Source organism: Nicotiana tabacum, chromosome 1 (assembly GCF_000715075.1).
Source record: "Nicotiana tabacum cultivar K326 chromosome 1, ASM71507v2, whole genome shotgun sequence".
Lineage (NCBI taxonomy): Eukaryota > Viridiplantae > Streptophyta > Magnoliopsida > Solanales > Solanaceae > Nicotiana > Nicotiana tabacum.
The window spans coordinates 47,383,796-47,406,218 of NC_134080.1; the positions used below are offsets into that span (position 1 = coordinate 47,383,796).

At 39.6% G+C, this 22,423-nt stretch overlaps 1 protein-coding gene across 1 annotated transcript; it reads left to right on the forward strand.

Annotated features, from left to right (window-relative positions):
* Positions 1-5,035: 5,035 nt before the first annotated feature.
* LOC142162660 (uncharacterized) lies at positions 5,036-5,431 on the forward strand. The gene has a single exon (XM_075219135.1). The coding sequence runs from the start codon at positions 5,036-5,038 to the stop codon at positions 5,429-5,431; it is 396 nt and encodes a 131-aa protein (XP_075075236.1).
* Positions 5,432-22,423: the final 16,992 nt, after the last annotated feature.

Sequence of the window (22,423 nt, forward strand, 5' to 3'; positions counted from 1 at the left end):
GTGTATTCACACTCTTTACCACATCAGTATCTAGGAGGGTCAAAACTATTAAATTTCAAGTTCACGAGGTATTAAACACCACATAAAATTTAAGGAAACTAAACAAAGGTTGCCAAGTCTAAGGTGGTTCCGAAAATTTCTACCTAGTATATCACTAACAATTTTTTTTTTTCTTTTTGAATTATTTATTGGTCAAAGTTTAATTTGAACAGCCAAATATAGCAAGAGTACGTTACTATTTGCAAGAAAAAGGAAAAAAATAACATAAGAAATATACTAGATTTTTTTTAATAAAAAGTCAAGAAAAAATATTTTATGGAGCACTATGTGATGACCCGCCATGTCACCATGCCACATAGGCGTCATTTGGCATGTATTAATGTCATGTGGAAGCTTACATAAGAAAAAGGCTAGCATTTGTGAGAAGATTCCAGAGAGGTATGGACATTTCCTCAGGAAGAACCTAGATCCTTATGGATTTGCTAAGAAAGTCCTTGGAATCTTCTAGGCTTGTAGAGAATTCTAGAAAAAGCTCTTATCTTGTAAATATCAAGGACTTGTATAATAATTAATATTTACACACTAGCCCCTAGGAGACTAGTATATAAAAGGGGCCACTCATTTGTAATTCAACAAGCAAACAATTCAAGTTCTCTCTAATACAAAGCCTCCTTGAACAATTCTCTTGTGTTCTTTCTTCCATTCTCTTAGCGATCTTGAAGGTAGTAAGGCTGACTTGGCATAGCAAGAACGTGAGCAAGTTGTGCAAGATCGTGAGCGAGTTGTCAAATGCCGCACGTGTACTTAGTTAACAACTAAGGACATGACAACGTGGTATCAGAGCCAGGTTTCAACTAAAGGAATGACGAACGACGGAGAAATTAACGCTGCCAACACCCAAGCCAACATCATCCAGGATGTTGCTGGCAAGAGTGGTCGTAGCAAAAAGAGAAGTGCCACCAACAGGAGCCAGGAGGTGCCACCTGAGGTTGTGTCAAACGAAGGGCGTACATCCCAAGAACCATCTGCCACTGAGGCGAGAGAGGATGAAGTGAAGGTCCTTCTAGAGGACGTCTCGCTCGGTAAAGAGTGGGTGATGAAGATGAATGCGGGGATGTACGCCGTGGAATTCTTTGGCCAACGCTTGGGTAAGGTGGAAGGCACCCTTAACGTTCTTGAGGGGCACACTCTTGAAGAGATCGAGAGTATCCGAAATGACTTGGAGGGACGTGCACATACCGAGATGGAACTAAGGTAAACCATCACTGCCTTAGAGTGCAGACTCATGGAGGCTTTGAGTACTATCAATGCTATGAAGGCAAAGATATAGTCACTCGATGAGTATGCCAATGCTGGCGTGACCGAGGCAACCAGAAATGTTGTGGTGATGAGGGAGGCCAAGATTGAGGCTCCCAAACCCCCGGTGTTCAAAGGTGTTCGTGATGCACAAAAAGTGAAAAACTTCCTTTGGCACTTGGAGAACTACTTCAGGCATGGAAAAGTGAGGGACGACGAGTCCAAGATCAACACTGCGGTATTGTACCTCTCAGAGACTGCCATGCTATGATGGAGAAAGAAGATGGCCGACGTGGATAAAGGTCTATGTACTATTAGCACATGGGAGCTCAAAGTGGAGTTCAAGCAACATTTATTTCCAAACAATGTCTTGTATGAGGCAAGGCGCTAGCTTAGGGAATTGAAGCAAACAGGAAGCATATGTAACTATGTCAAGGAGTTCACTACCCTTACGTTTCAAATCCCCAACCTGAACAATGATGACTTGTTGTTCCACTTAATGGATGGGTTGCAAAATTGGGCTAAGCAAGAGTTGCAACGCCGACAAGTCACTGATATAGACCAAGACATAATGGAGGCCGAATCATTGATGGATTTCAGGCATGACAAGCACGACAAAGGCAATGGAAAGGAGTCAAAGTTTAACAATGTCAAAGGTGTGGGAGATCGTGGCAAAGGTAAGGAGATACAACAACAATACTCCAAGACTCAAGATCCCAAAAATTCGAGTAGTCATTAGGGTTATGCCGAGAAGAAGGCACAGACCGAGAAGAAGGGATGCTACATATGTGGAGGGCCATACGGCTTCAGGAATTGTCCCGACCTCAAGAGCCTCAATGTCATGGTCCGTGAACAGAAGGAGCAACCGCAAGGAGAGAGTTCGGGAACCACACAGTTGGGTATGATCGGATTATGTGGTGTTGTCACAAAGCAAGCTATCCAACCTACCGATAATGGCAATCAGTATGTGGATCTCACCATCAATAACAATCACGCTCGTGCAATGGTGGATACTGGAGCAACTCATAATTTCGTAACTGAGGCTGCCGCAAAGAGACTAGAATTGAAGCTTGCTCCAACCAACTCTCGCATCAAGACCGTGAATGTCGAAGTACAAAATGCTTGTGGGGTAGCTAATGGAGTTGGTGTCAAATTGGGAACTTGGAAAGGTATGACAAACTTTATCGTAACCGCTATGGATATCTTTGGCATCATACTGGGGCAAGAGTTCTTTAGACATTGTCATACTTTAATCGACCCCTACCTCCAACGTCTCTTGGTTATGGAGCGAGAAGGAGCTTGCATGGTACCTACAGTGACTATGCCACACGGACAGACCCAAGCACAACTCTCAGCTATGCATGTTGTCAAGGGGATCAAGAAAGGGGAGCCGACGTTTGTGGCAACCATTGCAAGTCTAGAGGAAGACAAGAATTTTCAAGAGACAATGTCGCCTTGCATAGAGAAGTTGCTTGAGGAGAACAAAAATGTCATGCCCAAGGAGTTACCTAAGCACTTGCCGCCTAGGCGAGAGGTGGATCACAAGATTGAGTTAGAGCCAGGGGCTAAGCCACCCGTATTTGCCCCATATCATATGGCACCGCCCGAGGTGGAGGAGCTCAAGAAACAATTGAAAGAGTTGTTGGATGCTGGTCACAATCACCCATCAAAGTCACCTTTCGGCGCACCAGTATTGTTCCAGAAGAAGAAGGATGGATCGTTGCGCTTGTGCATAGACTACCGAGCACTTAATAAGGTTACAGTGAAGAATAAGTACCCAATCTCGCTCATTGCTGATTTGTTCGATAGACTTAGGCAAGCCAAGTACTTTACTAAGGTGGATCTTCGAAAAGGCTACTACCAGGTTCGCATTGCGGAAGGGGATGAGCCAAAGACAGCATGTGTGACGAGATATGGAGCCTTTGAGTGGTTGGTGATGCCCTTCGGTTTAACCAATGCATCGGCCACATTTTGCACCCTTATGAACAAGATTTTTCATCCCTACCTTGATCAGTTCGTGGTAGTCTACCTAGATAAGATAGTCATCTACAACAACACCTTGGAGGAACACATGGAGCACTTAAGGAAGGTTTTTCAAGTCTTGCGGGAGAACGAACTATACATAAAGAGAGAGAAGTGCGAGTTTGCACAATCAAAGGTGCACTTCTTGGGCCATGTCATTAGCAATGGCGAGCTACACATGGACGAGGCAAAGGTACATGCTATCCAGGAGTGGGAGGCACCCATAAAGGTAACTGAGTTAAGATCTTTCCTTGGCCTTGTTAGCTACTATCGTCGGTTCATTAGTGGATACTCAGCAAAGGTCGCACCATTGTCTGAGTTGCTAAAGAAGAACAAGCCATGGGTTTGGACGAAGCATTGTCAAAAGGCGTTTGAATGCCTTAGGCAGCTGTAACAGAGGAGCCAATCTTGGCATTACCTGACTTTGCCAAGACATTTGAGGTGCACACAGATACCTCAGACTTTGCCATTGGGGGTGTCGTGATGAAGGATAAGCATCCCATAGCATTTGAGAGCGGCAAGTTATATGAGACGGAGCGGCGTTACACGCTACAAGAGAAGGAAATGACTGCCATTGTGCATTGCCTTCGTACATGGAGACATTATCTGCTCGGGTCGAGGTTCATGGTCAAGACTGATAATGTGTCTACTAGCTACTTTCATACACAGAAGAAGCTCACACCAAAGCAGGCTAGGTGGCAGGATTTCTTGGCCAAGTTTGATTATGCACTGGAGTATAAGCCGGGCAAAGGTAACGTTATAGCCGATGCCTTGAGACGGAAAGCCGAGCTTGCTGCAAATTACTTCAATGAGATGGGATATTTTTGAGGCTATAAAAGAAGGCATGCAACATGATCCAGGAGCCAAACAACTTATCGAGTTGGCCAACCAGGGCAAGACGAGACGTTTTTGGGTAGAAGATGGCATATTGCTTACCACGGGTTGGCGGGTCTACGTGCCTAAGTTTGGAGACATTAGACGGCGGATCATAAGGGAGAGTCATGATACAATATGGGCTGGTCATCCAGCCCAACATCGCACGAGGTCCTTGGTTGAGTCAGTCTACTATTGGCCATGCATGCGAGATGATATAGAATGTTATGTGCAGACTTGTCTTGTATGTCAGCAGGACAAGGTTGAGCAACAATAGCCCAGAGGACTTTTGGAGCCACTACCAGTTGCAGAGCGTCCATGGGAGAGCATGATTATGGACTTTATCACTTGCCTACCAAGGTCCGACGGTTATGGTACTATTATGGTGGTCGTGGAGAGATTTTCCAAATATGCCACCTTTATGCTCGCCTCACTAGGTTATACAACCAAGGAAGCCGCCAAGCTATTCTTTAAGAACGTGGTAAGGTATTGGGGCTTACCAAGGCATATAATCAGTGATCGAGATCCCCACTTTACTGAAAACGTTTGGAGAGAGTTGTTTGATATACTTGGTACAGAGCTGTACTTTTCTACTAGTTTCCACCCACAGACGGATGGACAAATAGAACGAGTCAATGCCTTACTAGAATGCTACTTGAGGCATTATGTAAGCGCGCATCAGAAAGATTGGGCAAGGCTCCTAAACATCGCCCAATTCTCTTATAACTTGCAGCGGAGTGAGTCCACAGGACGGACACCATTTGAGCTAGCCACAAGCTAACAACCACAAACTCCACATTCCTTACCAGCCGCGTTTGGGGGAAAGAGTTTGGGGGCTTATCATATGGCCAAAAGATGGGAGGAGCAGCTTGACACTGCTAAGTCCTACTTGAATAAGGCAGTTAAGAAGATGAAGAAATTTATGGACCGTAAATGGCATCCCACGGACTATAGAGTTGGGGACATGGTCATGGTGAAGTTTAACCCAAGACAGTTCAAGGCACTATGGGGCATGCATCAGAATCTGATTCGCAAGTACGAGGGGCCATTTAAAATCGTCGCCAAGGCAGGCAAGATCTCATACAAGCTTGACATGCCATCGTATCTTAAGATCTATCATGTCTTCCATGCCAGCATGCTTAAGCCATATCATGAAGATAAGGATGATCCGAGTAGAGGCCAATCAAGTCGAGCGCCAATGACCATCACCGCCTCGCATGATCGGGAGATTGAGGCATAGATTACCAGGTCAAGCGAAAACAAGGGCAAAAAGCCACCGCTATGTTCCTCGTCCATTGGAAAGGGCAATCACCGAGGAGGCCACGTGGGTACGATATGAAGACTTGTGGCAATTCAAAGATAAGATCCGAGAGTTTATGCAGCAGCATTGCACCGCGATCGTCGCAATATTGGGTGGGGGAGAGTGTGATGACCCGCCATGTTATCATGCCACATAGGCGCTATTTAGCATATATTAATGTCATGTGGAAGCTTACATAAAAAGAAGGCTAGCATTTGTGAGAAGATTCTAGGGAGGTATGGACATTTCCTTAGGAATAACCTAGATCCTTATAGATTTGCTAAGAAAGTCCTTGGAATCTTCTAGGCTTGTAGAGAATTCTAGAGAAAGCCCTTATCTTGTAAATATCAAGGACTTGTATAATAATTAATATTTACACACTAGCCCCTATGAGACTAATATATAAAGGGGGCCACTGATTTGTAATTCACCAAGCAAACAATTCAAGTTCTCTCTAATACAAAGCTTCCTTGAACAATTCTCTTGTGTTCTTTCTTCCATTCTCTTAGCGATCTTGAAGGTAGTAAGGATGACTTGGCATAGCAAGAACATGAGCAAGTTGTGCAAGATCGTGAGCAAATTGTCAAGTGTCGCACGTGTAGTTAGTTAACAACTAAGGACGTGACAACTATCTTGGTGACTTCAATAATATAAGAAGACTATTGTTAATGCTAGTTCTTTTTTCTCCCTCTCTCTCTTTTGTGCAAACATGACTTTTTAGTCATTTTCTTTGAAATTTATTATTTATTCCCCCAAAACCCAAAGCTATAATAACAGTGGTAGTTGACACCCTCTCGTAAGTTAGCGTCATCTGACTTTCTAACTTGTCCTTACATGTCACAAATATTCCATTTTTGTACTTTGCTCTATATCTTTTAGGTTTTCATAATTTCTTCTAAAATGGACGAAAGCCTCTTATTTTGACCAAAAGAAGAATATACGAACATTGGTTAGATGGGAAAATCACTCTGTAAAATGATTTTCCTAACCCTAATTCTAATAATTGCACATTTGCACCTCTGGCGTCAGCCTTCGGTTCAGTAAAATTTACTCACACAAAGTGTATGTTTGGTAGGGAAGAAAATATTTTTTATTTCTTTTATATTTAATTGGTTTAAATATTTTGGAAATATATTCCTCAAAAACTCATTTTCCTCTAATTAAAGGAACGAAAAATATTTTCCAAAATATTTTTCAACATTCTCCACCATATTCTCCAGCCCCACCAACCTACCCCTACCCCAACCCTAACCCCCTCCCCACCCAACCCTACCCACCCCAACCTCGCCACCACCCACCCTAAATAGAACTATTATTAAGAGTACTTTCTTTTCATGATGTAGGAAAAGTAGTTTCTTTCGTTTCAACAATGAACCCATGCTCCCCGCCCTAAATCGTGTATAGTAATGTTATATTGTTTCAAAAATATTTAAATATATGTGTGTGCACCCATGTTAAAAGTATTATATGATGTGATGGTTATTGAGTGTACTTCTCTAGGTGAGGTTGTAAGTTCAACTCTTATGTCAATCTTGTTGTTTTGACTTTTTTTTTAGAAGTAGACGCCCACGTGAGATGGGCGTGTCTGGTGTTATTTTTTGCGTATTAATTAAGTACTTTTTCTTTTTCTTTTTTTATTTGATTTATTCTTTCAAAATTTTCACATATTGAAATTCCTATTCTTCTTTTGTCACTGTAAAATCTTATATGATTAAACAAAATATGTATATTAAAACTAGTAGCGATGTATGATGTAGCATATAGTCAATGGGTTCAACTGATCTCAATATTTTTAACATAAAAAATAGATATAGATGTAAGAAAATTACTATTTAAAAAAAATTAAACTCATAATTCCAAAAGCACATTGGGTACGCAATCGCAAGAACTAAAGGTTGAACACGTAAAATTATATTCTAGATTCTCTTATTCTTAATAGTGCACCCATCCTGCCTAAATCTTGGATCCGCTTCTGCTTTTCATGTTGTAGATAGATTAATTTTTATTTCAACAAAATGAGTATATTCTTTTTATGATATAGTATGTAAAAGTATTTTCTTTCATTTAAAAAAAACGAGTACTTTTTTTCCATGATGTAGAAAAAATTATTTTCTTTCAAATCAACAGAACGAGTACTTTCTTTTCATGATGTAGAAAAAATATTTTCTTTCATTTCAACAAACTAAGTATCTTCCTTTCCTCATGTAGAAAAAATATTTTCTTTTATTTTAACAAAATGAGTACTTTCTTTTCATGATGCAGAAAAAGTATTTTCTATTATTTCAAGAAATTGAGTATTTTTTCATGATTTAGAAAAATATTTTCTTTTATTCAACAAAATGAGTAATTTATTTTCATGTTACAGAAATGATACTTTCTTTTTAAAAAAATAAAGTACTTTTTTTCATATTGAAAAAATAAAGTAGCACATTAGATCCTTTGGATTTGTATGAATTTTGAAAAGAATAATTAAATTCTTGAAGAAAATAGAGTCCACATGGGGAGGGGGGAGGAGTATAGGAAACATGGAATTTTAAGGAAGGTGGATTGAGGAGAGTGCATTAGTAAAAATTAGACTCGCCTTGTGGGTCTATTAAATGGCGACACATGTCAGTAAAGTTTGAAGAAAAGTGAAGAATGACATGTAAAGATGATATGTGAAACACCCCCGGGACCGAACATACTCATACCGTGCATGTTAGCCCCAAAACTTATCATCATGAAATAGCCCAGATCAGGCGCGGGAGAATATCTCATAATTACAAATGAGTAAGGAATAATTAATCCCGGATTATATGGGATTTACCATCAGTTACAAATCAATTACTCCCTCTGTTCCAGTTTATGTGAACCTATTTCCTTTTTGGTCCGTTCCAAAAAGAATGAACCTTTTCTAAATTTGGTAACAATTTAGCTTAAAGTTACAACTTTACCCTTAATGAGAAGCTTTTATAACCACACAAATACTCTGGGCCCCATTTGGACTTGTTTCGGACTACAAATTCCAAAAGTCTTTATTTTTTTCTTAAACTCCGTGCTCAGTCAAACATGTTTACATAAATTGGAACGGAGGGAGTATTAATAAATGCAATAAATGATTGTAACGGTCAGAACAAGACAATCAATTACAAGATTGACTCAACAAGCATGAGATTGACTCAATAGGCACGGGATTGACTCAACAGGCACGTGATTGACTCAACAGGCGCGTGATTGACTCATTAATTATGGAATTAACTCATCAATTATGGAATTAACTCATCAATTACGGAATTCCAGCATTTACACAGCTGTTACAAGTCTTCCAAAAGTAATGGATAGATTGAGTAAATGCTCATAATGGACCCATAATTCAAGGAGACTAGTTACATAGATTTAGCCCTATAAATAGACATACTTTTACTACCATCAGGGGAATCTAATTTTCTTCTCTACAATTCTATACATTGTAATTCATAGCATCTTGCTCCCAAGTTAGCCATAATTCGGCCCTTCAAACTCTGTTCGGCTCATTATCCTATCAAGGATCATTCAATAAGAATTCTTTCTTCTCTGCTTTATTTTTATTATATTATCTGTCATTGAATTTATTTCCCACTTCTCTATCACGTTGTATTAACAAAATTTTATATCTTTCGGATTGAATCGGTTGCTTGTGGCCCATCATATATTAAATTATTGTTTTGACCTTGAAAACTATTTTTTGGGTTAAACAGTTTGGTTCGGTTACCGGGAACTCAAGCAAATTTGCTATTCATCCAAAGATAGTAATAATTTTTGTTAATATTCGCTTGTTTTCAGTTTAAACCTTCATCATGGCCGAAATTTACCAATCAACACAGTTGAGGGCAACTAAGTTGGAGATGGCGTACATGCAAAATAAAAAGGGAAGAATAGCCATGATAATGATATGTAAGTAACAAGCAGAGAAAAATAGAGAATGTACATCGATATATTGGTACTGCAACTATCTGTACCAGAGCGAATTATAATGGATCTGTACAAAATAGTTCCGAAACAGGAGGTTCAGATATACCAGATAATTTTAATTTGCAAAATTTAGTTCTAACCTTACAGAAACAGATCAAGGAATAGAACGAGCGGATAGAACACCTCTGGGAATTTCTATCTATCCTGCGAGAATGATATGCATAACCGTTGCAGCACCGAAATTTAAATAGAAGAAGACACTGTAAGTCGAATCGACAGTAATAAGTGCCCAAAAATAGGTTCGAAAACCAAACCGAGATGATTCCGGATATGATTGAAGGAGTCAGAAGAATAATGTCGGACCTTCCCGGAACTGAGGAGTAAAATTTACATTCGATATAATACAAAGCTTCGAATAGAGGAAGACACGTTCATTCAATTGAAAGTTAAAATAGGTCCGGAGATCAAGTGGATGTGATTCTTGGGTGATTCGAATCTAAATGCAAAAATCTAAAAAACAGGTCCGAGCAAAGAGATATGAGATTTTATTCACGGGCTGGAAAAGATCTGGCTCTACCCGAACAGGCAAGGAATTACCTTGCTAAATTGTAAAATTTCACAGGAGAAGAATGAAGATTAGGAAGAACATCGGTAAAACACCCACGAGATTGCTTACAAAGTCACCACACCTAACAACTGAAAAAGAAGAGATAGCTGCGGGATGGAATAGACACGAGGAAAGAAGGTTCATTAATAACCTTGGACAATTATACAAATATTTTCGGAAGCAATCATTGAACCGAAGGCATCAAAAGCCACGAGGTCAAATGCTGAAGAACTAGAAATTATCATTGACTTCCCAAATAGGAAGGTTTACATTGGTCGAGACTCGACGCCAAATTTAAAGGTAAGGTGTCACACCTCCCTTTTCCGCACCCGAGAGGGCGCAAGGGAGTTTTTTCCAATTAAAGGACAATCGAAACGGGATTTGTTTAATTATTTCAGAGTCGCCACTTGGGAGATTTAGGGTGTCCCAAGTCACCAATTTTAATCCCGAATCGAGGAAAATAATGACTCTATATTAAAGTCTGCATACCAGAAATCCGGATAAGGAATTCTGTTAACCCGGGAGAAGGTGTTAGGCATTCCCGAGTTCCGTGGTTCTAGCACGGTCGCTCAACTGTTATATTCGGCTTGATTATCTGATTTTGTACAAGTGTGAATTTATGTGCAAAATTTAACTTTTAACCACTTTTATCATTTACTGTGTTTATCAAGAATTGCAACGTTGTGAAAATGTATCTCGAACCGCGTTACAATCAATGTACCCGTGGTCGTCGACATACTTTGACTCCGTTGAGATTTGGATTTGGGTCACATCAATGTGCACCCGAGTTTAAGGAAATTAAATTATTAAAGGCGCGCCTAAAGCGACTAGCGTATTTATTTTGGGTAGGACCGTGGAATTTTACTAAAACAGTCCATCCTGAAATCTAAACAATTTTTAAAAACAAATATTTACTGAGGGCCCCGTAATTTGTATTTTATTTGGTGAGGCTCATCTCATTCTTATTTTAAAAATGAATTTGCAACGTCATGGACACGCACCTCGAACCACGCCACAATCAATGTACCCGTGGTTAGAAACACATTTCGACTCCGTTGAGAATTGGATTTGGGTCACATAAATGTGCACCCGGGTTTAAGAAGGTAAGATTTATTAAGGCGCGTCCTAAAGAGTCTAACGTATTGTTATTTTAGGAGGGTTGTGAGATTTGCTAAACAACCCGCCGTTGAAACTAAATGCTTCGATAATATACATTTAACAAGGGCCCCGCATCTGCGCGTTTTGTTTATTTTCGTCGAGGCTCATCTCGTTCTTATTTTAAAAGGGTATCCTATAGCAACTACGTTTCTTGTCGTGTTTGTCTCTATCTATTGAAAACAGTAGATAGTCCTAATCAATTACATGCTTGCAAGTTATTTGTAACGGAATTCGGAAATGCTTAAAAAAAATCAGGAACGAAGCTGCGTGCACAGTCAGTCGAATAAATAATCACGGGCCCAAATCCAACCCATGCGTGATGGGCCAAACCTGGGCCACTGCTTGCTCGAAGCAGGCCTGCTTGGCCTGTTTTGACCTGAACTCGACCTTCATGGGGTTGATATTACAAGTTTTATGTTCTTTGTCTTAACAGGTGGTTTACTAGTTATATGAGACCATTAATCAGAAAAGGAAGAACTTAACCCATGATGTACAGTTTTCATGCTTGGCATACGTTACAGCATATACTGCAAAGTAAACTAAATCTGAGATGCAACCTAATTCATTGAGAATACTTTTATCTAACAGCATACATATACAACTATCATTCGATCCCCTACATTGACATCAACTAGGCTTGTAAGCTACCTTCAGTATCCAAAAATGTGAGCTATTAGACACTACATGACATTCAACACAACAGTACATGTATATAAACAACATCTGCAGATCTTCTCTTTTATACTCATTGCTCAAACTTTCGAGTTACATTGGTAGTGTAATTGTGTACCTGGTATAGAGGACAAAGAAGAAAGGAATGATCAGCTGGGCAGTATGCAGTAAACACAGCAACAACAGATACACAGCAACAGCACAGCAACAAACCAACAATCAAATGTTTTCCACAGCCCACAGACAACCAGCAATATTTCCCAGAACAAAAGAACTAGCAGATAGTCGAGTACCAAACCAGCAATCCCAGGAAAGAGTAAGGAAACAACAGCAGTAACAGAGTATTCGATGCAGCAACACCAACAGTTCAACAAACACAAACAGCTCAGTCAATGCAAACAAACAGAACTTGGCCAAGGCAGCTTGACCAATATGAACTCTTATACCACTTTCAGACAGTGTTTGGTTACAATGTTTACTGGAAACTACCTTATGTTTTCAGTTTTCTTTAAACTCAGTAGACCTCTCTTCAGACTAAAAGTTTTCAGCCTCAAGACTAAAAATTCCCCCAATTTTTAAGTTCTCAAATGGCCTATTTATAAGCCAAATGACCCAGTGCAGTTAAGCTGCCTCCCCTGCCAATTTGCAGACTGCCCATACTCCTTTAAGCCTATGCCTAAGCATCTTTTGGTGCCAGCCCTTTGTTCTCCACGCCTGGTTTTGTTTAATCAAGAGTTATGGGCTCATTTTATTATTCATTTTAAACCCCATACCCTTGTGTCTTGTTCCCCATTGAGCATTAGTTTAATCCTAAATTAGTACCCTACTTGTCAGTTCATTTAAACTAATCTTTTCTGTCCTTTTCAAACCCCAGAATACCCTTGTTAGCCCTTGATTATTACTGCCCTGCCCATTGCAGTATCAGGGCATTTTTGAACTTCTGAAAGTTCCATTTCAGAACTGCCCTAGCCTGATCCTTTTAATTGATTTTTTACAATGTAGTTACAAACTAGCACTCATAGATAATGTCCAACACTCAAATCATAATGCAGGTCCATTCAGTCAAGTGAGGTTGTACATATTAGAATATTTGAACATTCAGTCGTAGGAAATTAATCGACGACATTTATCAGGTCGACTATACTAATTATAATAGGTAATAATCAGTCGCTCATATAAACAATACGTTCAGGTACCTAAAGGGCATCAGACAACTTTTGTTCAATTACTGGGGGCCTATATGAATTAACTCATTTGACGACTAATCTAATTGACGATCATGTTTATCATGGGGTACATTCAGAACACAAACAGAAAACAATTGACCCAATAAAAGGCCTTTGACAGAGATGGAAGAAATTAAGAAAACATCACACAATAACAAACATGCACAACAAAGCATGCTAACAACTCAATCAAAACTAAAACAAAGAGGAAGAAAACTTACTGAAAAAGTTTAAACCAAACTGTCCCAAATCCGACTTAGTTTTGACCATTTGAGGCCGAACAAATTTTAACCAGGGTGTTCTCACATGAGAATACCTTGGTTAAGATCCATTAAACCTCAAACCCTTGTTAAGACCGGCCGGATTCCAAGGCTATTAGTGTTCTAGGTTTTGGATCTTCAGATCTGATTTTTTATGAGTTGTGTGTAGATTCGGACCAAACCAAATTTGGTTTGGTCACGAGGAGGGTCAGGGGAGTGTCTGGTATGAAGATGGGGTAGTTTGGTATAGGTCCGGGTTCGACTCAAATCTTCAAATGAAGATTCGAGACGAAGGAAGGTGATTCGAGGCAAATGGATAGCAGATCCATGTTTAGGACAGTGAGGTGGTCCTAGGGTGTTCAGGAGGTGGCCACCGGCGTCCATGCCGCCGGCTTTAATGGCGAGGGAGACGGGGGCGGCTAGGGTTTCTAATGGGAGGTCCGGGTTTGAGCTTGGGGACGAAGGGATGGGGTGTTGGTATAGGGGGCGTGGGATGTAAGGGAAGGTTTATATATGGTCTATGGGTTTGGATCTGAGCCGTCGGATCAGATGATCTCAACGGCTTGGATCTGATGGTGAGAAATAAGACGGGGTCGTTTGATAGTCAAACGGGGTCGTTTGGTTTAAGTGAGGGGTTGGGTTAGATCGGTTATTGGGTCGGGTCACGGGTGAGCATGTGGACCGTTGGATCAAGAGGCTTAGACGGCTTAGATCGACCTGCCTGAAACGGCATCGTTTGAATTGGTGCTTGGGCAGGCCGGATTTGGACTGGATTTGAGTGCCTGTTTGGGCCTACTTTGTTTCATTTCTTTTGGGCCCAAACCGATTTTCAACTCTTTTCTTTTTGTTTTATTATTTTTTATTTATTTTATTATTTTTTTTTAAAAACAAATAGGTAATAAAACAAATGGAATTAAAACAAACAACAATGTAGCATTTTAACATAATTATCACACCAAATTAACTTGTTTAAGTAATTTAAATCACAACCCAGAACGAAACGATGCACATATATATATCTTTGAAATTTCTTTTAATGACACATATTTTTTGTATTTTGTTTGATTAATGATTAAATGCGAAATGGACAGACCCACACACGACTAACAACACATGTCACGGAAAACTCGAACAATTGTATAGTGAAGTCATTTGTCACTATTTTTCTTTTCTTTTGGAGCGATTGTCTGTGAAGCAAAAATCACGTGCTTACAGCTGCCCCTCTTTGCCCGAAGACACGAAGGGTTTTCGCGCAAAGATAAAGCGGGTGATTTTTGCTCATCTAAGTACTCCGTGTGAAGCATTTTTTGAAAAAGATTTGACCGAACCTTTGCTTCAGAGGTTTCCTACATATCCTGGGCTGAACAGGAATCAGGTCAATGTAGTTCGGGAAATTTTGGTAGCTGGGACTACCGTGTGACTGTAGTGCTTGCTGCTGTTGTGCGCTGTTGCATGCTGCTGTAGGATGCTACTGCTCACTGATCTCCTTGTTACATTGTTCTTGAAAGGAAAAACAAGAAGTTAAGCTAGAGTGTGAGATCTCTTCTATCTTCAACTTGTTCTTGTTGCCTTGCTTTCTTGTCGGCTAATGCTTTCCTCTGATGCCTTTATTTTGTGAACTTTGGAGATGATGCTGGTCCTTCGCCTTTTCTGAATGCCAGTTTTCATCACTTCGCTTGACTCGTTGGGAACATACCCTCTTCTTCAAGCCTTTCAATTGTTTCTTCGGCGGTATGGCTTTTCATCAAAATTGTTACGTTGAGCATGCTATAATGTTTCCGAACTGCTTCTTCTGAGACGCGTTCCTTCTTCCTTTTGAATGTGCGCTTGCTTTGGCAGCCTTCTGCCTCTTGGCGCTGGGGATTTTATTGTTTCCTGCTTGGGTTGTAACCTTCCGTCTTCAGGCGGGGCCACTGATTCCAAAATCTAGAGCTAAATGTATTCCCGCATTATACTGGTGGGCGACTAGAACTTAAAAGTATTCCCGCATTATACTGGTGGGTGTCACACCTCCTTTTTGCGCGCCCGCCCCGAAGGGTTAAAATGCGCGGGTGGAGTTTTTCCAATTTAAGTGACAATGTTCGAAATGGATTATTTATTTAATTCAGAGTCGCCACTTGGGAAAGGTTTGGCTTTTGGTGTCCCAAGTCACCGGTTTATCTTGAATCCCAAATCGAGGATATTTTCGACTTTTCCAAATGAAGTCTGCGAACCAAAAATTCTAAGTAAGGAATTCTGTTGACCCGAGGGAAGGTGTTAGGCACCCTCGAATCCCGTGGTTCTAGCACGGTCGCTTAAATTGTTATAATGGCTAAATATCTGATTTAAATACATGTTGTGACTTATGTGCTTTTATTAAGTTTTAACCGCTTTTATTATTATCATTTATTTTACAGAATTGCAACGTCGTGAAAATGCATCTCGAACCACGTCACAATCAATGCACCCGTGATTGTCGACACATTTGGACTTCGTTGAGATTTGGATTTGGGTCACATCAATGTGCACCCGAATTTAAGAATGTGATTTAATTAAGCCGCGCCAACAGAGTCTAACGCGTTATTATCTTTGTAGAAGGCCATGAAATTTATTAAATGGCCTATCTTGAATTCTAAATAATTATCATTAGTTGTTGAGGGCCCCGCAATTGGTTTTTTTTATTTGGCGAGGCTCGTCTTATTATTTTTTAGAAGGGTATCCTACAATGACTACATTTCTATTATTTTTATTTCCAGAGATAGAAGAAAGGAAAGTGTGTGTGCTAATTGAAGTATATACTTCAGCTTAAACCAAACTCCTGTCGATTTTGATTGATTACTTTTAAAGTAAAAAAGACGTCATGCCTTTTACGAAAATGATTTGGTCGAATAGAAGATTACATATGAGATAGATGAAATGCAATACTTAATCCGAAAATTTCTTGATTTGAACTTAACTGAACTTATTTGAACTAGGTTAAAGGATAACTGGCGAAGTAAAATGCTTTAATTTGACAAGGAATCATATACGAGCTAGCGAAATACAACGTTTAGTCTGAGCATTTCTTGTATTGAACTTAACCAAACTTATATGGACTAGTCTTACTAAAAAAAACTAAATGAAACAGAAAACAGTATTGTGTAAAGTCGAAATATGCATACTTATACTAACAGACAATTGTCGAGCTCAAATACAAAGGGGTGAAACTCAGTCGGCTATCAGTATACTCTTTTGAACTATTGAGACATAAGCTAAATCAATTTCCACAAGGCCTGTTAATATACTATGAATATTACAGCAAATGCTTGAACTTCTTCAACCTTTTTCATTTCATGCTTTCAAACTGTTTCAATTACATCAATATGAGACTTGAAATGTGTACCTGAAAATGCTGAAAGTGCAAAGGAGAAGAAGAAGAAGATGGGAATCAGCAGCAGCAAAGGGCAGAATTAACAGTAGCAGCAGGACAAAAATGCAGCAACAATAGTGAGCAAGAGAGCAGCAGCAATCAGCACAACAGAAAGGATTCTATTGCGAGATGGAACTAGAGTTGAAGGAGAAACAACCCGATGAAACAGCACACAGTGTGATACTCCAGACAGTCCAATTCCAGAATATACCAAATGCAGCAGAACACTAACAATAATCTCGATTGAAATTTAGAAGAAAGAAACTGCCTAACGTATTGACAATAAATGAACTTCAGACAAACAAGACCAAGTTTCTGATTTCTTAATCTGTTTTCTCTCTTTCTTGCTCTCTTTCTATTCCTGTCAACTCTCTCTTTTCTTTCTATCTTCACAGTGTGTGTGTGTTTCTTTTCTATCAGCTCTTAAGGTCTAGAGTGTGTATTTTCTTTCCCTTCTCTTCTCTTCTCTCCCCCAGTCTGTCAGATGTTTCCCTCTTTTTTTTTGTCTCCTAATTCTGTCCCTCTTTTATAAGCCTAAACCTCAGCCCTTTATCAGCCTGTTGGATTAATCAAATACCCCTCCCATGTGCTGCCCCTTTTCAGTTCCACTTAGCTAATTAAGTATTAACCCCATCAATATTCCCTGGCAGGCTTTCCTTTCCTATTTATTAACTAAAGCAAGCATGGGCAGTAGAATGTATCTGACAGCATATGCTGTCAAACCATTTTTAAAATTAAACAAAGGACCTTTATGCAGGCCACAGGCTGTGCACAAAGCACATGAGATGCACCAATGCACATGCTGTGCACGAGTGCACATGCCTTCCAATTCAGAATCTAAGCACAAACAATCCAACAACTATAAGTGAACTAAACTGGCTCTTAATTGATTCAGGCAAATGTTCAATAGAAGCAAATCGATTTAACTTTGTTCAGACCGTTGAAACTAATTGACGACACATGTCGACTCGACTATATTAGCATTAACATACACAAACGTAGCCAAATCAGACATTTAAAAGCATGGGACACATGACTCGACTTATACTGATTAAGTCGGGTTATACTTTGAGGAATCAGTAAGTCAGTACAAATTTGGGATACAACCAATACACATGTCTTATCAGAATAGGAGGAGTTCAAACAAAACACAGTGGTTCAGGCAAAGTGGTCAATCAGAAGGTGGTAAAATTTAAAGACACAAATTGAAACAAAACATGACCAGATATTTAAAACAAAACACACGGACTAAAACAAATAAAGGAAAGCAAACAAACTCACCTTAAAGCTTGCAAAGTTAAAAATTTGAACTCGGATTTGGACAGACCTCTCTTAAGGCTGAACGGACTTTAATCAAAGTGTTTCTCAGATGAGAAACACTTCGATTAAGGTCCATTAGACCTTAATCTCTTTGGCTCAGACTGGCATGGGCCAGTGATGAAGGACACAAAACTTTCAAACTTAGATCTGGGATTCAGGCTTCCCTGATCAGATTCGGACCAAACCAAGTATGGTTTGGTCACGAGGGGGGTCTGGGGAGTGTCTGGTATGAAGCTGAGGTTGGTTGGTGTAGATCGAGTTTTGACTCGAATCTTCAAATGAAGATTCGAGGACCTGGGGGGTGATTCGAAGTGTGTGGTTGGTAGATTTAGGTTCAGGATGGCATGGGGGTTCTATGGTGTTTAGGGGAAGGTCACCGGCATCCATGCCGCCGGCTTTAATGGCGAAAGTATACAGGGGCGGCTAGGGTTTGGAGGACTGAGGTCTGTGGAGGGGACGACTAAGGCCTGGGGGTTAGGATAGGGGGGCAGGGTAAAGGCTTAGGCTTATATAGTTAGTGAGGGGTCGATTCTTGGCCGTTGGATGAGCTGCGATGAAGGGCCAGGATTTTTATGCTGATGGGTAACGGTGTCGTTTCAACCTGAAGGGGTTTGGGTCGGTCCGGGTGGAAACGGGTCGGGTTCTGTTCGTGGGTATAGGAAATGTGATCTTGGCCGTTGATCAATCTGAGATCAACGGCCCAGATCAAACTGTATCCATACGACGTCGTTTGGACTCTCTCTGGGCATCATCTGGACTGGACCGGGCAGGCCTAGGTTTTGGGCTGAATTTGTTGGGCCAATTTAACAAATTGGCCCAAGTCCGGAAGGGGTCTTTTCCTTTCTTTTTTTTTTCTTTTATTATAAAAAATACAAAACTAGTAAAATCAAAATAAAAATAAACACCTAACACAATTATTTGCACACACATTAAAATGACTCAAAACAGGTAAAAATTAAACAGAACAAAATCAAAGGCAAAGATGCCCGTTCATGCTTTCTATTTAACAATCATGTTACAGTTCAGATCATGCATGACACGTACATTTTTTGTATTTTGTTTTAATAAAGTAAAAAAAATGGGCTAAAGTCATAAACAATTAACGAAGTGCCATGTAAAAATCTCAAAATTGTACAACGGGATCAATTGTTGTTATTTTTTTTATTTCTTTTGGAGCGATTGTCTCGCGAAACAAAAATCACGTGCTCACAGCTGCCCCTCTTTGTTCGGAAACACGAAGAGTTTTCGTGCAAAGACAAAGTGAGCGTGCGTGAGCGATTTTTGCCTATGGACTACTCCGTACGAAGCATGTTTTTAAAAGATCTGACCGAATCTTGCTTCAAAGATTTCCTACATATCCTGGGCTAAACAGGAATCAGGTCAATGTAGTTCGGGAAGTTTTGGTAGCTGGGACTACCATGGGATTGCAATGCTTGCTGCTACTGCTGCTGCTGTTGTCACTGCTACGTCACTGACCGCCTTATTACAACCAAACGAAAATTAGAAACTGAACTAACTACTTATACGTATGTCAACTGCTAGTTACAAGATTCCTATCTATGATTCTTTTACGACTTGATCTTGGGTCTTAGCTGATTCTGCTTGTAGACTCTGATCTGAATCTTGATGCTTGCGAGTTGCGGCGACTGGTTTAATCTCCGGGATACCGAATAAAATGTGACTGGCAGAGTTCAGGACCTTAGTCAAATGTAGGAGTCGATCTGCTTTCCCTTTACTCTAATATCTCGGGATATCTTCTTTTGTCTTTTTCTTCTTTGATTCCGAACTGGGATTTATCTCGTGGGTCATTTCGATCCATGTGGCTCGAGGTCAGACCTGCGGGAGAAAACAAACAAACGAACGAAATTTTCTGCCCCAGTTTCACTAGGAAAATTTCGTTAATTATTCACCAGGAAGTTCATAAAATTGATGAAAGAGGATATGCATGCTCAGTTCAGGGTTGGAGCCCTAACACCGGCTAGCTGGGGAGAGGTTCGGTTTGGGGTTTAAAACCCTAATGCCGAACAAAGGAAGAATTCAGTTTAGGGTTCAAAACCCTAATGCTGGCTGGAAGAAAAAGTTCAGCTTAGGGTTTAAAAACCCTAATGCTGACTAAAAGGAAAATTCAGTTTAAGGTTTTAAAACCCTAATGCTGATTGCATGGAAAAAAGCTCAGTTTAGAGTTTAAAACTCTAATGCTGGCTGAAAGGAAAATTCAGTTTAGGGTTTAAAACCCTAACGCTGATTGCATGAAAAAGCTCAGTTTAGAGTTTAAAACTCTAATGCTGGCTGAAAGGAAAATTCAGTTTAGGGTTTAAAACCCTAATGCTGATTGCATGAAAAAGCTCAGTTTAGAGTTTAAAACTCTAATGCTGGCTGAAAGGAAAATTCAGTTTAGGGTTTAAAACCCTAATGCTGATTGCATGAAAAAGCTCAGTTTAGAGTTTAAAACTCTAATGCTGGCTGAAAGGAAAATTCAGTTTAGGGTTTAAAACCCTAATGCTGATTGCATGAAAAAGCTCAGTTTAGAGTTTAAAACTCTAATGCTGGCTGAAAGGAAAATTCAGTTTAGGGTTTAAAACCCTAATGCTGATTGCATGAAAAAGCTCAGTTTAGAGTTTAAAACTCTAATGCTGGCTGAAAGGAAAATTCAGTTTAGGGTTTAAAACCCTAATGCTGATTGCATGAAAAAGCTCAGTTTAGAGTTTAAAACTCTAATGCTGGCTGAAAGGAAAATTCAGTTTAGGGTTTAAAACCCTAATGCTGATTGCATGAAAAAGCTCAGTTTAGAGTTTAAAACTCTAATGCTGGCTGAAAGGAAAATTCAGTTTAGGGTTTAAAACCCTAATGCTGATTGCATGAAAAAGCTCAGTTTAGAGTTTAAAACTCTAATGCTGGCTGAAAGGAAAATTCAGTTTAGGGTTTAAAACCCTAATGCTGATTGCATGGAAAAGCTCAGTTTAGAGTTTAAAACTCTAATGCTGGCTGAAAGGAAAATTCAGTTTAGGGTTTAAAACCCTAATGCTGATTGCATGGAAAAGCTCAGTTTAGAGTTTAAAACTCTAATGCTGGCTGAAAGGAAAATTCAGTTTAGGGTTTAAAACCCTAATGCTGATTAAAAGGAAAATTCAGTTTAGGGTTTAAAACCCTAATGCTGATTAAAAGGAAAATTCAGTTTAGGGTTTAAAACCCTAATGCTGGCTGAAAGGAAAATTCAGTTTAGGGTTTAAAACCCTAATGCTGATTGCATGGAAAAGCTCAGTTTAGAGTTTAAAACTCTAATGCTGGCTGAAAGGAAAATTCAGTTTAGGGTTTAAAACCCTAATGCTGATTGCATGGAAAAGCTCAGTTTAGAGTTTAAAACTCTAATGCTGGCTGAAAGGAAAATTCAGTTTAGGGTTTAAAACCCTAATGCTGATTGCATGGAAAAGCTCAGTTTAGAGTTTAAAACTCTAATGCTGGCTGAAAGGAAAATTCAGTTTAGGGTTTAAAACCCTAATGCTGATTGCATGGAAAAGCTCAGTTTAGAGTTTAAAACTCTAATGCTGGCTGAAAGGAAAATTCAGTTTAGGGTTTAAAACCCTAATGCTGATTGCATGAAAAAGCTCAGTTTAGAGTTTAAAACTCTAATGCTGGCTGAAAGGAAAATTCAGTTTAGGGTTTAAAAACCCTAATGCTGACTAAAAGGAAAATTCAGTTTAGGGTTTAAAACCCTAATGCTGATTAAAAGGAAAATTCAGTTTAGGGTTTAAAACCCTAACGCTGACTAAAAGGAAAATTCAGTTTAGGGTTTAAAACCCTAATGCTGACTGAAAGGAAAATTCAGTTTAAGGTTTTAAAACCCTAATGCTGATTGCATGGAAAAAAGCTTAGTTTAGAGTTTAAAACTCTAATGCTGGCTGAAAGGAAAATTCAGTTTAGGGTTTAAAACCCTAATGCTGATTGCATGGAAAAGCTCAGTTTAGAGTTTAAAACTCTAATGCTGATTGGCTGGGGATAAAGCTCGAGAATACTACACGATCTATTTTTGAGTTTTCTTGTTTTAATAGAAGATAAAAGGGAGTTTTGCGGGAACTTACCTTTTGAGTGAATTCCTTATTGCCAAAATGTTTCTTGTACCGGTGTACCTTCTTCTTTGGGCGACACCTGCTTCTTGCACGGTTGTCTTGGATTAACACCTGTTTCAACTTCTCAGACAAAGAACAATTGTTAGTTCGAAAATGACGGTCGGTTTGGTGACCTTGATCGTTCCCAATTGCTTCGTTGTGTCTTTACTTCTGTTGCGAAGTCCCGCCATTGATTCGAATTGAATGGCGAAACCTTTAGACTGCTCAGGCTTGTATTTCCAGATTCTGTGATGATTTGCGTCGT

Coding starts and splice junctions, on each gene's coding strand:
- LOC142162660 (XM_075219135.1), top strand. CDS start 5,036: ATGGCCAAAAGATGGGAGGAGCAGCTTGACACTGCTAAGTCCTACTTG.